Source organism: Clavelina lepadiformis, chromosome 6 (genome assembly GCF_947623445.1).
Source record: "Clavelina lepadiformis chromosome 6, kaClaLepa1.1, whole genome shotgun sequence".
NCBI classification, from domain to species: Eukaryota; Metazoa; Chordata; class Ascidiacea; order Aplousobranchia; family Clavelinidae; genus Clavelina; species Clavelina lepadiformis.
In genome coordinates this window covers 6,627,984-6,644,310 of record NC_135245.1, presented here as the reverse complement: position 1 = coordinate 6,644,310, position 16,327 = coordinate 6,627,984, and the positions used below count along the sequence as shown (strand labels likewise).

The following is a 16,327-nucleotide window of genomic DNA, read 5'->3' as shown; positions in this document are numbered from 1 at the left end:
GTTGCCTATGACCGAGTAAAAACCGTAACTCCCAAATAAGAATTATTGGCCAGCATAACCTACTTTCCTATAAGTATAAAGGAAGGTATCCAGTACTATCCAAACATAATCTGTATTGATGTTAGTAAGTATACTGGCAAATAATAATATATAGATCTAGCATTAAAAGATTTGAACACATAAATTCAGAGCTTGGAACAGCCGTATGCAAATACTGGCGTTTTATTGGCACTAGTGTAAGTTAAATGGAAAGCACTTGCTAAGATAGCAAAGACAGTTTTTATAAAAACCACTGATAAATTGAAAAAATTGTTTGCTTAGTATAGAGTATAGACATAATCATGTATGGAACTTGGATTTTAGAAAATCGAACTATAACAAAGCAAAAGAAAACACAGTCAGTCTTAGTATTTAAAACAAACATAGCACTGATAAAAAGTGGTTGTACAGAACATTGCAGTACAAAAAGTTGCAACTTAAAGAGCTTAAAACGAAAATCACCATACCACGGAACATATTTGGTTGCTACAGTACACAATAATACCAAAGCTTTGCCTTCCAGAAGGGCTGTTTGATCGGCTGCATAATGAAAAGTCAGTTGTTACAATTGCTTCTGTGACTATCCTCTTCCAACTTTACCCAAACGCTGATCAGTCTTAGGATTGGCAGTAAGAGTTTGAACCGAGACTATTGCATTGTTTATGTCTGTCTGTAACTGACGCAACTCATTAATGTGTAGAAGTCGAAGAGCACGGGCGGCGTTGTTTAGAGTTTTATCTGCAAAACAAATGGTAGGCTTAATATCTGGCCACAAAATTAACACCATAATAGCTGCATGTAAAAACTGTCACCCTTGGTGTCAAATCCCAATTCTTGTTGTTCCAAGGGTACAACTTTCTGAAAACAAATATTGATTTTTACAGTTTGGCGTCAAAAGTGAACTAAATGCTATTAAGGAAATTACATAATATCAGTACAGTAGACTCCACTTATTACGACCTTGTGACCAATGTTCCCTCTAATTTTTCGCGAGTTTGAGCAAACACACTCACTCCCTGAGCGGTCCCTTGGACCACTGTGAGCAACAACAGACGTGCGCACTGTGGTCATTATTATGCGTTTATTTTCAATTCAGGTTGGATTTTTTTCTTGTGCGCAGCACAGATTTTCTGTGCGCGGACACCGTGTCAGCAGTGCGCATTTGCGAACGCGCGCAGTTTAGAGGGAACAGTGCTTGTGACTAGACCATTCTGGTTATAATATCCGAATGATCACATTAACCGAAACTGCTTCACTACTGTTTCTTAAGACACACATATCTTAAGACTGGTCATAGTAAACGGAGAGTTTTATATGGCAAAATTCGTGACTACACCAAAATGGTCATAATATCCGTGGTCATATTAAGTGGATTCTACTGTACATCCCAATTATCACAAAGAGGATGTCGCGGGATTTCAGACAAAACAAGAAATTAGCGACACAATCTTTTAATCACAAACAATTTAAGGTGTGGCGGAATTTCTTTGCCAACCCCCAAACTAAAGAAGGTTGGGAAACACTGCAATATATTCTATTATATTACACATCTACTAAAAGGTACCGTTGCGGTTTTGTTCTCCATATGTTTTATTCCAACTTCTGATACACGCTCTTCAACCAAAAGTAAAACTGCACAAAGAGTAATTTTGTCGTCTTCATGAAGGGGAATGTTTAATACTTTTGCAAGATTTCTAACCCCTGTCTTGAATTGTGGGTTATTTTCTAAAGAAAAACATTCTTTTTGAGCAACATTCTTTATTCTGAATCCAAACCTTAACGAAAACTAATTGACTGTCAAAGCACTCACCATCTATGTTACTAATCGAGCTGGTTTGCTTTGACTCCCTCTGAGAAGCTACTTTTGTCCCAGTCATATCCTGGTATTGTTTAGCTAAAATGGCGCACAAGAAACGGACTTATGTGAAAGCTAGTGATTTTTATATACCAAAAACGTTAATTGCATTTCCAACTCACCATTGTCACCGTACTCTAATCGAATTGCATATCCCAGTAGCCAGTCAGTGAGGGACAAGCGTTCAGTAAATGGACAGCAAATGGCTTTGAGGTAATCATTACACACACTTGACCAGGTCTCAAGCTAAAAGGTACCATATACATAATGATAGCAATTAGAAAGTTTTAAATTATAACTCATTGACTGTAGCAATTTCCAGACGCTATTAGGCTCAGAAGAACATCAAGATTATAACAAAATTGACTCAAACATTTGCACTGGACAAAAAAAACAATTTTTGTCTGTTAATTGCTAGAGAATATGTGGTTTTTCATTGTACTGTAATGTAAACAGTATGATGTATATATACATAATACAATTTTTTAGACTTGTTTTGGATGACGGATTGAACCTTTATGACCTTGTCAGATACCAAGGATTGGCAATTTATTCTGTACAATGCTAAGTTGGAGAGAACATCATAGAGTCAACTCAAAATATAATGAGTCTGGTCGTGGTTGGCAGTAACATTCTCTTTTTAAGAGAACAGTTTATGTTGGCAGTAAATGTGTTAAACAGAAGCAAACAACTAAAAACATCAAAAATCAACTCAATTGTCATAAATGCTTAATGCCATAAAACCTGTATGTTCTTTAACTTGGCACGATCCTCTATCTTATAGTGGCGTATTTTCTGATCCTCCAACCACACAACCAGTTTTCTGAATTCAACTTCATCTATAAGATCAGCATATACAGTGGAACTTAGTTTACATGTGACAAAAATGCAACACTGTAAGTGAATAGCATAGCAAACTAGGTTTTCCGAGCTAGAGTATGTTTCCTGCAAAACTTAGTAACTCAACCAAATGAAAAGCAAAATATGCATTGAGAGCAAATTAAATGAAAGCAAGTGTTGGCATGTTCACACAAATAGGTTAAGTATATACTGCAACGCTTGATATGTTTAATATCAGCAGACATTTATCTTACGTAGTTCACAGAATACTGGAAATATTTGCACTCAAGTATTATGAGTGAGTCATTGCCGTATTACCCAGCTGAAAACCAAGTTGGACTTGAATAAAAATTAGGGATGATCTTTATATAGTTGCAATACTTTTTATCACTATGTCAACATTGACAGCAAAGTCCAAACAACAAAATTTGTTTGTTTTTTTGTAAAACATGCAATCTTCACACAAGTAAATCAAAATATATTGCAAAAACAATTACTGTAATACAGCAGCTTAGGATAATTATACGGTTTGTGAAGAAACAAAAACCTAAAGACCACATTGTTGCAAAGCATGATTATATTTGTAGCATTCATATCATACTTTCAAGTTTCAAAGTTAAAATGCTTTTAAAAAGCAATTAATTTACATCAGCATCAAGCACCTAAATATAAGATAACCTTTATCCTTGTAAACCTCAAGTATTACAAGAGTCCTGTAAGAGCAGTCAACGAAGGCGTCCAGCTTTTAATCAAAGAACTCTTAGAGCTTGTGATTTTTGATAGGATAATTTAGTCACAAGCGTAGGATGCAATCAGTGCCATGAAATTTTGGCAAGCAAAGATCATATTTCTCTTCCAATGCCTTTGGCACAAATCTTCCGCCAAGGTAGTGGAATCTTCCTTGAAAAACGGCGGCACACAGTTTGGGTGCAGTAAGAGAAATAAGACAATCTGGCTCAATACCATTTCCATCGATGTTGCCCCTTTCTACATCCCAACCAGAGGGAATATCTATGCTACAGATTGGTGTTTCCTTAAGATCTTTTAAGACTGATAAAACAACATCAAAGGGAGCACGGACGCCTGATCCTGATCTATAACTGAATCCAAATATTGCATCCACCACACATCTGTAGTGAGTATCAATTTCTTCATTTGTAGGCATTTCTGTTATAAAGTCAATTCCCATTTTCTCACACTGGATTACAAGACCTTCAAAAAGAACTTTGTTTGGCCGCTTAGGGTAATGTATGACAGGTACATAACCAAACATGGATAAGTGGCGTGCACACACCAGACCATCACCCCCATTATTTCCAGGTCCGCTAATTACCAGAACGGTAGCGTTCTTGTTTTCCTGTGTTATCGGATAAGCCGCTGCAACAGCATGTGCACAACTCAAGCCAGCCAGTTCCATAAGTTGGTCGACACTAAACTGGTATTTGTCAAACAATTCTTGATCAATAGCTTGTGCTTCCTCTTGCTTTAAAAACCTTACAGGATCAACAGTCGGCATGTTGGAATAGGCAGGACTACTGGACTTGTTTATCCACAGATTATGGTAAGTGTTAAGACAATTCCTTTCTTGAAAACGTCTTAACTGACACCAAGTAACTCTGGATGCTAAACCACTGACACGTAACAAAGTGCTAAATGCAATCACATTACTAAACAAAAACAAACATTTCATTTCATATTTCAAAATGGCCTTAGTGACCTAAATACAAAGTAATAACATTACACAACAAAGAAGATTTTTATTTCAGGCAGATACAATATTTAAATTATTGTTCTAGCCAGCTGATTAATTAACATTCAAAAAACAAATCTACCGCAGAAGTGCACAACTACGTGATGTATTAGTATTAACTACTGGACACCTGCTACCTAAATTGTGATGTCGTATGGTCATGTACTTTTGTACCTACTGATCATACTGATAACACTGACAAATTAACCACGAAAAACATAAAATTTATATGCAAATATCAATCGTAAAGGATATATCAATTAATATAGTCATAAACCATTACATGTAAATGAAACGTTACTTATCACATAAATAGCATTTTACATAGGCATTAAACAAGTTCTATCATAAACAACCTGTGACATTTTGTGGCACAAAGCCATAAGTGTAAAATGGACAGGTAACTGTAAACAATTAGTAAGTTTAGAAGTCTTCGATGGCAGATAACTTACTTGAAGGATTAAACTCATTGCTTCTTGGAAATCCCAAAGCCCTCAACTTTCGATGAAACATAACAGTGCCAGCACAAATACGTAATAGACCTGATCTAACCAGGCTAATAAATCTGTCTTTCCAAACTAGAAAAGAGCAACATGTATCACGGTATTATTGGTATTGATTGGGATCTAGCTTACTTACACGCACACCAATTTCCACAACCAAGTTTTGTTAAACGGTCTAGCCTAGTCTCTAGTGCACTAGACCCGTTAGATGACTGGACGTCATTACTTTCCCTTTTAAGCTTTCACATAGGCGAGCATAGTTAAACTGGATTTATTACTATTAACGTTAGCCAAACTCTTTTCCATGGGCATAAAAACCTCACAGTAATTTACTCTTTGTAAGATCAGCAGAATAAACATATACTGTAGCAGTGTAGTAACTAGTAGGTACTGGTAGTTACGGATATCATCAAAAAAATATTAGTACCTTATTTCCATGCACATGCATGACCTAATACTGAATGTATATTGCGGACTGCAGTGCAACTCGCGTACCTGGGCAAAACACTGAACGAAATGCAAACCTTACATTGGGGAAAACAAAGCATTGTGTAAAGACGTACACTTGCTTGTAAAAACCAAGTCTAAATAACCGTCCTAAAGCCATATAAAGTTGACAGCCCAACCGTTCGCTAAAGTGAAGCTACCAGCTAGGTCCTAGTAAATGAGCTGCTTAACTGCTTTCCGTGATGGTTTTGATAACAACTCGATTTGGACATAGACTTTAGTCTTTAGCTATTTGAACACTCCTCATAAATGCTCGCTTCTCTTTCATTCTCGATTCTCGAATCTCGAGTACGTGACCGATTAAAGTAAGCGCGTCGACGTAAGAGAATAGAAAGAGAGTAACTACGGATACTCCCACTCAATCGTAAGAGTTATTGAGGGCTCTTTTGTATGAGTTAACTCTCGTTGAGAGCAGCGGGCAAGCAAGCGGTTGTACTGAAATGTTCTTTCACTCTGAGTGCTTTGGTCTGCTTTCAAGAATTATAGCGTTGTGAAGTCAAAATACCAAAGTTAAATTTGCCAACAGTAGATTGTGAAGTTTTCCGCTGTTTCGTATAGATTTGTGTCGTCCAGGAACACATTGCAAGTCTACTTTTTAGTGTTTCGAGAAGCAGGGAACTTATTAACCAGCTTAAGCTACTTGCCTACAGGACAAGATATACCACAATTGCTGCTACCGTTACACGTTTCTGCTGAAGACGGTTAAACAGGATTTCTATCATCAGGAATTTTCGAAATATATGGCGACGAAAGATGGTCCGGGATTCGCCTTTATGCGTCGCATCAATTTCACTCACTCAGAAAAGCTGATGCTACTGAACCTGGTAAATAACAGTATATTTAGTTTTATCTATGTTTTAATTATTTATTTTTTCAATTTTAAAGCATTATTTAAAGTTAATCTTGCAACGTAGCAATGCAGAGCCCGTAAAGGTGTATTCTGAATTCTCATAGATAGATCGTATGCTTCTTGCTCAAACTATAATTTCACGATTACAAACGGAAACAGCTCATCGCATTGTCGAAATATGATATTACTACAAAATGCCTGTAAGCATGTAGGAATAAATTTAACGAAAAACTGAAGGGAAGACGTTTTTTAGTATTGAGGCATTTCTAAAGTGCTCCACGTTTACTTTACAGCAAAATGCAGTTTAAACCAGTTGGAGTGGTGTAGAAACGTCTCAGGTGGCACCATGATAAATTTTACAAACAATGTTGTAGGATTTATTTACTTTCAGTTCTTAAATTTTTCGATATTTTACAAAAATGTGAGTATAGTGGCTTGTTTCAGGCCAATGAGGATATTAAATTAATTACTGAACGAATAGGTCTAATTGATTTACATTAGTGATCGTTACGACACCATAGCCCACTACTGTACGTGTCAGTAATTGCTACCATTCCAGGATTGCGTTGCCAAAAACAATGAGAAAAGAAGGCCCGAGACGCAAGTGTTTTTGTTGCAGGGGCAACAACCGCAATACAATACTCTGATAAGACTTGACGGAAACTCTACCGTTGCGTTATCGCCATATGGAGGCTTACATTGTATAGAAATTGTTAATTGCTGGTATATTAGTTTTTAGAAATTTTTATGATAAGGCAAATTACCGGTACAGAAAACTTCATAAAGGGTCCACGATCAGAAAGTGCATGTTTGAGAAGCACTGCCAGTGCCATATAACCTAGTGATATGCAGTGTTGAATCCTACTATTGATGTAGCGAAAAGTCAATCAGGGTATTAACTTTAACAGCGAAGTTTTGAACAGCGACCACATTGTTTTGGGTCGTTTAAGTGCCGCACCGTTTCTGTATCAAAAAAGTTGATATTATCACTGGAACAAGTTCGAAATGGCCTGAATCATGAAGTTTTCGATGTATCTTTTGGATAATTAACTAATTATGGTCTTGGTCTTATTCCAATATTTTTGATTTTATTCCGCGGTTAATTTTATTGTTTTAATGAAATTGACGTTGGCGCCCACTGTTTGATGTTTTAAATACAGGATTTACAATGGCGCCAGGGCAAAAGCATTTTAGTAATGTCATAGCCTAATAATTGGCATTTTTCGTGTTTGGCAAGACGAGGCCTGGGAAACTTTTTGATTGGCAATCACGCGGTTATGGTTATACCAATGTAAACTACGATATAAAATCACCTGGCGTTGAGAAAAAAGGCAAAAATACTTCGTTAAATTACAACCTAATTTGTGCAACGAGCCACATGTGACCAACAGGGGTATTTAACGTTTTCCTGAAAACCAATTACCACTGAAACAACGCTATCCCGAAAACCCCAAATCCTGCATGCAGCAAACGGAATTTATGCAATGCGGGCCAGATTCCGAAGCTTGCACTTCCTGATCAGCCCACATATTCGAAATAATTAATTATAGATGAGCGCACTACTGTTTCCGAGGAACTATCTATCGTGATCCGTCTCCATTGAAGGTGCATAGCTGCATGCTCATCTCGGTGACAGCTTGACTCGCATATGGGGCGGGCCAAACCAAATAGAAACAAGTTATGGCTTTTTTCGCAATCGATGGAACTGAAACTTGTAACGCATGCATAATAATGATGTTAGACAAGTACCCTGATGCCAATTAAGAATCCCAAGCAAAACGTATGCAATATAAAGAAATCAACAAAAGAATTTAAATTAGGTGGAAAAAATGAAACTATCTAAGCGTGGCACTTGCTGCCACAATCTGATGGCAGGTTGGAAGTGAGGTGTTACTATCAAAAGCAACATTGCTTTACATACACAGTAGCCTATAGACATTTCATTTCATATTTATATCATATAGCTAGTCTAATGGTGAAGTACTAACAATACAATATTTAACTGTATACTTTAGGTGGAAAAATATAGATCGTACATTATAGACAACATCAATGATGGTGGTCCGTGGAGAAGAAAGAGCGATGTGTGGGAAGAAATAGCCCAAGAGTACAATATAGCTTCAGAGGTGATATGGTCGCTCAATTAGTGTGTTTATCACAATTAAACTTTAAATTGCTTTTGCATTGAATTTTTGTGATAACTGAATTGAGTTTTTGTATTGATCTGCAGAAAACGGCTACAGTTTTACAAAATTAGTTTATTGTAGATAGTTGTTAGCTTGTTGCACTTTAAAAAACGCTTGGCCAACACTACACGAAGATTGTTGTGGCGAAATGTGAAGCTACCCCCTTGCAATGATGTCACTGCATAGCTACATGACTAAACTGGTAAATGTAACTTATGCCCTCTGCGGTTAAAACATGTTTGCAAAATGGGAAACACATAGAACGCCAAACGTTTTGGTAAAAAGTTAGAAAACTCGTTCTTGTATCTTACAGGAAACTTTATGACGAACGCTGGTTTAAACAGCAAAATTTCGCTGATTGGGTTCTTTAGAGCTATAGCATTTTAAGCAGTGTTTCCTTTCTCGACCAACTGTGGCAGAACGACTAACCCTGATTAAAAAAATTGATTTAAAGGGGTTTTTCTTGATCAAAAAATCTGACATTTTATGACTTTTTCTGGATTTTACAGGCCATCCACCAATAAACGAAAAAACTGAGCTGGCTGTAAAGTTTGGCGCTTAGCACAAAGTGTGCTTTCCACTACATAAGTATCATGCAACGAGCCAAAAGCCAAAAAAAATTTTCTTTTAACTTGTTAAAACCCGGTTGTCCTACTACTTTTTCAGTAATATGCACTACAACCAGGGGTGCATCGCTGCAACACATTTATGCGACCGACATGATGAACATGGTAGAAATATAAGGTTAACCTACTGCCGGGCCGGTCATGGCAAATTTTCCACGGGGCCCTCGTCAATTTTAATTTTTAAGTAGTAATTTAAAATGTTTAAAAAAATTAACAAAAACTGTAATTCAGTAATGTCTTTTCCTACCTGCGGACTCTTATATGGCTGCAGTAATTCTTTCGCGGACCTCTAAATTCAAATTTGTTACTTAATAAGTTATTTAGGAAAAATTAAAATGTGATCTGCAGCTTGGGAACTACTGCTCTTGTTCAATTATTGTCTTCTAGCTAACGATAACTTGTAAACGTTTTCCATACACTTGCCCAAATTTTACAAAAAGCTCCCATAAGGGAATGAATATTGTGAAATGAATTTTTTCAGCTGATCTAACTTGCGTCGGGCCCTTCTAAGCGCGAGGCCTGTAGCAACTGCCACATTTGCCACTACGTTAATCTGATCCTGATTGGCAGGTTTGTGGTCTTATGCAGTCTTCGGTTGGACTAAACCATATAAAACGCTTAAATATTGGTTATTTGAAATATTACAATCTCTGCTTGCTTGAAAGGTGGTATTGTAGGGTGAGTCGCCAATAGGTTTTAGTGTTTAATATTCACAAAATAGGATAAGAACCACTCGGAGTTTGCTGTTTTTATTCAATACTTTTTAAAATTGTTAAGGATGGTATGCAGCGCGATGGGAAACAACTGAAGAAGTGTTGGGAGAACATGAAAACGCGCTTCAGGAAAGCAAACCCTGCTTGTGTTCGACCTACAGAAGTCTTATTACAAGAGAATAAGGCGCAAGCCGAAATTCCAATACCGGATGAGTCTGAAGTAGAAGAGAGAATGGCTGCCCTGGTCTCGCGAAATGGTATTTTGTTTGGTGTTTATAAATTTCGTTACTTCTTTTGGTTGTCTACGTATGTCTGTTTTTTTTTCTACAGTTTTAACAACGAAAGCGGTTTTGATTCAATTTGGTACTTAGCTCTTAGGGAACTTAGTCTTTAATAACTTTTTTTAATGAAAGATTAATTTGCAGGAAACAGAGAGTCTATTACGGCACCATTTCTCGTTACACCGAGCCAGTTAAGCCACAACAGCGGAAAAGGTAGCCTGTGTTTGGTTGTGGTCAGGTGATTTGCGTTTTTAACTCATAATCTTTCTCTGTCGCACCGTGCATGCAGATAGTGTTGAAGTGCTGCAAAAAAGGTTTAGTTTGAATATTATTAACGGATTTTGGATTGATATTTGCAAACTGCGTGAATTTATTTGTTAAATGTCAAAGTTTTGACAGATTTAAATATAATATGTTTCTGTAGTTGTGCCCTGTATACGTGAGAAATCTCCGACTATTGAGATCATGGATGAAGACTACTCGCAACAAAAAATTAATCTTCCTGCGAATGACACCAAACCGTCTATCCTTCAAGCTGATTCCCAGCAAACTTTTTCGTGCCCTACTTCTATGCCCGGACCTGATTCAAACGATAATGCCTTCGTACTTGCTACGACTAAAGGGCACGATGACAACGGTACCATAACTTCAAGCACTCTAACGTCGCCGAACAATTACCTTTCCCACAGTTCGTTTTCGCGGAAACGTCAGTTGTCACAGCGCACATTATCCCAGCAGAACGGAGTGAGATCTGGTAATGGTGGGCCGCCACCGCCGCGATTTTACAGAAAGCTGACGTCAAGTCTTAGCAAGCAGCGCCCTCTGTTTTCTCAACGACCTACGCTTGGGCAGTCACGTAATGCCTCTGCTCTTGACGCTGAGAAGGTTTTACGCGTCCGGTTGCTCCGGACCAACATAAGAGAGCAGGAAACCCGAATTCATATGATGCAGCAGAGGATGCGACAAGAACGCGAGCGCCACGAAGCAGCACTATTGCTCCTACGAAAAAAGACTGACCACTACGAAGCTCAGACGGAGAGCTTACGAACGATGCTGCCTGATGACGTCAATAACGTCTTTGGTGATGATGACGATTTGTGTGAAGACTCAACTTACGACGCAATACAATGAACACTACTAAAGGAGTAACTGAAATGTGAACGATTCTAAATCTAGCATGGACTTACGGGATGTATAAAATTGATCATTTTCCCACATATTTCCTTGTAAATGGAATGAACCTTAAATTTGTGAGCAACTTCTTAGCAAAACTGTTTGGAGTCACAGACGTTTATCCATTCGCATACCATTGCTAAGGCGCCAAATGGAATTTATTCGTCGAAATATTTAGTTTAATAGGTCGCTGTCGCTGATTTTGTGCGTTTATTCGGTGGGGTAAATTTTTATTTTTTTCGCCAATATATATAAGCTACAATTTGATTAAGTGCTTTAGACTTTGTCTTCGGTTTAGAGCTCAATAAATAATGTGGAAAATTAGTCGTTTTATTTGAACTAATTTATTGACAGAGATTTGCTACGGCTTCAGTTTTACATTCGTACAAAGAACCAAATTGCGTTGTCAAATCAAAGTATTGGGTTATGTACATTCTACTAGAAACAGGTCGGATATGCTTTAAAACATTTGCAAAACAGTAGAAATGGCCAAGCAGCTATTTTAACCAATTTTAACATAATCGATCTGATATAATTTATTGCACTGTGATCTGGCAGTGAAAGCATTTTCATCTAGACTGGCTTATGGTCGAATAGACTTAACGATAAACTCGATTTCACACAAATATACATGTACAAAAATTTCCTCTAAAACATCGGTCTATGTTTGCAAATCCTGTACTTCTTCAAAGATCCATCTTACAATTCTTCGCGTCTGCGGGCCGCGCGTCTCATGGCTTGGTAGTATTGTTGCTGCCAAGGCAAAATATAAAACGTATAAAAATAAGATATTCCTGCAGTAAAAAAATATTACAGTGCTTCTGTCAAAGCAGGCAGGAATATTCTCTCTAAATTGCTATGAACTAATTTGATTATGAAATAGATTATAGAACACCAGGAGCAATGAACGTCTACATGAAGTGATGTGACAAATTTAACACGCAATGAGATAAGTGGAATGACAACAATCACATTGAAAAATTGTTAGTTTACCTGCATGTATGGGTTAATACGCTGACGATTCTGAAATGAAGTGCAAAATTTATTCTACAGCATTACCGTGTTGTACATAAGGCACAGCTTTACCTTAAACCAAAGCTACAAGTTAACACCTTTTAAGTACGATGTTTGACCTTCATGCACTTTTCACAAAACAGTTAAAATGACATTATGCTAAGAAGAATGAAAAATATGAACAAGGAAATAAAATGAAACAACTAAAAATGAATCGATTAATTATTACGCAACACAGCAATGTCTGCTAATCAACAAGCTTGTTCTAATATGTTTCGTAACGCGATGGCGTTATCCGGATGACCAAATCATGAATTTTATATCTAAAGCGGTACTTACACCAAGTCGGGACCAGTAGTTTTGTTGCATTTGTCGGGCCTGGTAAACTTGTTGGTTCCTTTGAGCTATTGCTTGCCTTCTTCGTTCGGTTTGAAGACGGGTGTAATATTGTTGGCTGAGTGCTTGTTGGCGGCGCTGGGCGTTTGCACCGACCATCATAGCAGCCTTTGCCTGTTCAACGTTCATACCGACCTCTACAGAGAAAAGAAGTGTCAAATCGTAGAATCAAACAATCGGTAAAGGAAATTTAGTGCATGAAGCATAAGTATACACTATGCACTACAGTATATATAATATTACTCATATCTTAAAAAATTTACTTTCAGCCCAGGCTTCTACTGCTTTGTGTGCCTTCATCTGACGAACGAAAGCAATAGCATTTGGTGAACGAGAGAATCTATAAATAGAAACGGTTAGAGGCGTTTCGAAACAAAATACTAAAATCTGAAAGTACAATTTAATACTGTAGTTGAACCTTTGAACCTTTCATTTTACCTTTCAAATTCTTCGACTGTGAGTTTTCCATCTTTGTCCAAATCCATGCTAGCCCACAACTGCAAGTCTTGCAATTCTAGTTCCTTCTTTCCTTCTTCGTTGGGTTTTTCTGCGTCATCAGTTTTAGCATCGTCACTTTCTTCCTCTCCAGTGGCTGCCTCTTCCGCTTCTGAGATCATTTACGGCGAAAATATTTTGTGACGTATGAAAAGAACGTTTGGGACAATTTGGTTTGATTAATAATGAATTTCTTGCTGAATTTACTTTGACACTTGTGTTGCTTACACGTTTTTATTTCTCTCAATAGTGAATATGGAACTACTGATCAAATAAGAATAGTTTAATCACAATATGAAAGCAAACATTAAGTTAAAACCGAAAAATGATCAGTAATGGCGCTGTTGAAGATAGCGAATTAGCAGTGACGAAAATGATAATGATGGTGGTGGTGATGACCATTACACTGGCGAGATGATCTCAAAAGCATGATAAGAAAGCAGCAGCGACACTGGTGAGCGCAACAAGATTGAATGACAAAAGATAAATGAAAAATATGAATAGATTATGAAATTAGTCTTAATTATGCAACTAATAAAACGCGGAAACAAATTAATAGACTTGCTTAAACGACCAATCAAAATAAAAAAAATTTTTCAATGAAAAACTCACTATACGCCACCCAAGGAGGTATGAATGTTCCTCTTGGGACCGGAGCCCCCCTATAATACATGCGCGCTTGCTGCAAAAATATTACAAAAGTGCTCATTACCACGTTTTGAATCTGGTATCATGAGCCAGTTGGGTAACTCCAACTAACCTGCTGCCTTCTAATGGCTCTAATCTGCTGCGCTCGGTTTGCCCAGTATGATGCTAGATTGGCGGCCGCTCTGCGCTAACCAAGTCATCGAAGTTTTGAAGGATGCCGTATCCATAGCAATATATATCCGGTTGCGTACGGGCGGCAATCGTCCGCCGATTGTCGAGTTCGCGAGCGATGACAAGAGTAAGCGTTGGTAGTTCGAGTTTTTGCCACGTAGGTCATACGTAAGATGAATGATGACGTTACAGTCATGAGATGAATGATGAAATGATTATTGGTTATCGGATGCAACATCCGTAGGTTTGGTGAGATGGAAAATCAACCGACAGGTGAATGAAAACAGCATACATGTAAATGAAAGATGAAAATGCATGAATAATTATAATTACCGGTTGTAACTTCGGCATCCTCACTAAAAATTACAACATTTTATGACTAATATGCAAGTTAATCATACTCTGTTGCATTTTATCATTATACAAAAAAAAATTGTATTTATAAATAAGAACTTTTATCAAAAACATATCAAAAAACATAATGAATATTCAGTAGAAATCCCAATTCTACAATTTATAAAATCATTGTATTATGTAGGCCATGTTTAACCTGAAAAGTTGTTTGCATATCAAACTACAGGCCGACTTTATTAAATAGAATTTACCTTTCGCTTTCCTGAGCAAAAGCGAGATGTGGGGTAACCAAGGCAAGAACAAGAAGAAGATAAAGTGTGAGTTTCATATTGATGAGTTTCTAAACATAGTCAGATTTATTACGCACATGAACAGTTTAGTTATAATCAAATATACTTATTATGACCAATGCTATATAACTTCAATATGTTTGCGACAATTTAAAGTAATTTAATATTAGTAATTAAAGTTCATTAGAAATAAATAATGCTATTGATAAAATACAAATATTTCATAAAATATTTCATGAGTTATAAATAATAAAGCAGATATTTATGAGTTAATATTCTTTACAACTTACAGCCACGTCCTTGAAATAATTATTAAATAATTTGGATAATATTCTATATATTTATGTATAGTGTTTTATATCCTTATTTCAAAGTTAATAAAATTTGTGAGAATATTTAATTAATAATACTTTTCTGTTGCAATAGCATTAACAGCTGCTTAAAAAAGTTTTGCTTTCATTTTTACATTAATTTAAATAAACATAAATGAACTAAAAAGTTAATAGATAAAAAACAAGAAACTTACCGGTGACTTATTTCTGAAAGTGAAGTCGAATTCCAGTTCAGTTTGTTTGAAAATTGAAATGACACGTTCTGGAACCCATCTGCTACTTATAGACTCTTGGACGTCCAATCAAATCGTCCCATGCAATTATGACAATCGCGGGACGATGTGGCATTGTAAAATGCTTCAACATTGTGATGTCACAATCACTCTTCTATTAAGTTGAAAATCGATACACTTACAGTTGCGCGCTGAAAAGAAAAATTCAAAGAAAAACATCCAAACGGTTTCAAGTGGGTATGCCATAAGAGGACGAGCAATGAAAATTATCTGCCGTAACGGACACGTCAGTCTATGGAAAAACTGCCAGCGATAAGTTCGAAATAACTTTAAAACTAAAATAAAACTTTTAAGGCCACGTCGAAAAGTAAACGACACATTCTATGGAAAGTTATATCGTGGCCTTTAAATTACAAACTTGGCAGTGCACCGTTTCAACGTCCACGTGGCTTTAAAGATATTTGTATATAATATTAAAACCTGCAAAGAAACAGTTAATATAGACTTTTCTATATTGCATTATACAAAATTTCCGGAAAGTAGTATTCATAATTACTGGAGTTGAAAAACAGCAATAAACCCCGGTTGGAAACAACTCTTTCTAATGGACTACACTACTACAGCAAATGAAAGTGACCTACAGAAAACGACCAATGAGCCTTCTCCAATTGTGTAGAATGACAGTTTTACTCGCAACCCTACTAATTTGGTCGTTCTCACAATTATGTTTTTCCATTGATTTAGTTTTAAACTATAAGTAACCCATATACCAAAGGTGGGCTAACTGCGGCTTGCCGACATGTTTTTTGAAAGTCTTCTAGCTGAATAGGAATATCTATTAATTATTATTCATTATCCATACATCGCATACCGTATTTGTATTGACACTATTGATTATGCGGCTTGCTGGTGTTTGTAGTTTTCCACAAGTGGCTCTTTTATTGAACAAGTTTGCCCACCCCTGCCATGTACAATTACCTATGACGGCCAAACTGCAGTTAGGCTGGTGTTCATAACCGTACTCTGACGATGTTATAGTTATTGCAAATTTTTCAACGTATTAAAAAATTT

At 36.8% G+C, this 16,327-nt stretch overlaps 3 protein-coding genes across 6 annotated transcripts; 1 reads left to right on the top strand and 2 right to left on the bottom strand.

Annotated features, from left to right (window-relative positions):
• Positions 1 to 206: 206 nt before the first annotated feature.
• On the bottom strand, positions 207 to 5,156 carry LOC143462524 (RNA transcription, translation and transport factor protein-like). 2 transcript variants are annotated; one of them, XM_076960726.1, is made up of 7 exons: positions 4,937 to 5,156; positions 2,639 to 2,733; positions 2,017 to 2,140; positions 1,850 to 1,933; positions 1,604 to 1,764; positions 852 to 897; positions 207 to 777 (listed from the first exon to the last, which is right to left on the bottom strand). In XM_076960726.1, exons 1-7 carry the CDS (start codon positions 4,995 to 4,997, stop codon positions 620 to 622), a joined length of 729 nt encoding a protein of 242 aa, XP_076816841.1. In that variant the 5' UTR covers positions 4,998 to 5,156; the 3' UTR covers positions 207 to 619. The 2 variants fall into 2 exon arrangements, 1 of the variants encoding a protein (XP_076816841.1); XR_013118178.1 differs by lacking the exons at positions 207 to 777; positions 852 to 897; positions 1,604 to 1,764; positions 1,850 to 1,933; positions 4,937 to 5,156 and adding an exon at positions 3,441 to 4,914 and having other exon boundaries at positions 2,108 to 2,140.
• A 743-nt stretch (positions 5,157 to 5,899) lies between these two features.
• LOC143463517 (uncharacterized) lies at positions 5,900 to 11,647 on the top strand. The gene is made up of 5 exons (XM_076962020.1): positions 5,900 to 6,318; positions 8,360 to 8,470; positions 9,934 to 10,126; positions 10,295 to 10,363; positions 10,575 to 11,647. Exons 1-5 carry the CDS (start codon positions 6,235 to 6,237, stop codon positions 11,279 to 11,281), a joined length of 1,164 nt encoding a protein of 387 aa, XP_076818135.1. The 5' UTR covers positions 5,900 to 6,234; the 3' UTR covers positions 11,282 to 11,647.
• A 1-nt stretch (position 11,648) lies between these two features.
• Positions 11,649 to 15,371, bottom strand: LOC143463518 (uncharacterized). Of its 3 annotated transcripts, XM_076962021.1 has the most exons (9): positions 15,218 to 15,371; positions 14,653 to 14,741; positions 13,989 to 14,058; positions 13,841 to 13,910; positions 13,172 to 13,280; positions 12,997 to 13,073; positions 12,677 to 12,870; positions 12,317 to 12,346; positions 11,649 to 12,076 (listed from the first exon to the last, which is right to left on the bottom strand). In XM_076962021.1, the coding sequence occupies exons 2-9, from the start codon at positions 14,727 to 14,729 to the stop codon at positions 12,023 to 12,025; spliced, it is 681 nt and encodes a 226-aa protein (XP_076818136.1). In that variant the 5' UTR covers positions 14,730 to 14,741; positions 15,218 to 15,371; the 3' UTR covers positions 11,649 to 12,022. The 3 variants fall into 3 exon arrangements, with proteins under 3 accessions (XP_076818136.1, XP_076818137.1, XP_076818138.1); XM_076962022.1 differs by lacking the exon at positions 12,317 to 12,346 and having other exon boundaries at positions 15,218 to 15,370; XM_076962023.1 differs by lacking the exons at positions 13,841 to 13,910; positions 13,989 to 14,058 and adding an exon at positions 14,381 to 14,403 and having other exon boundaries at positions 13,172 to 13,340; positions 15,218 to 15,369.
• Positions 15,372 to 16,327: the final 956 nt, after the last annotated feature.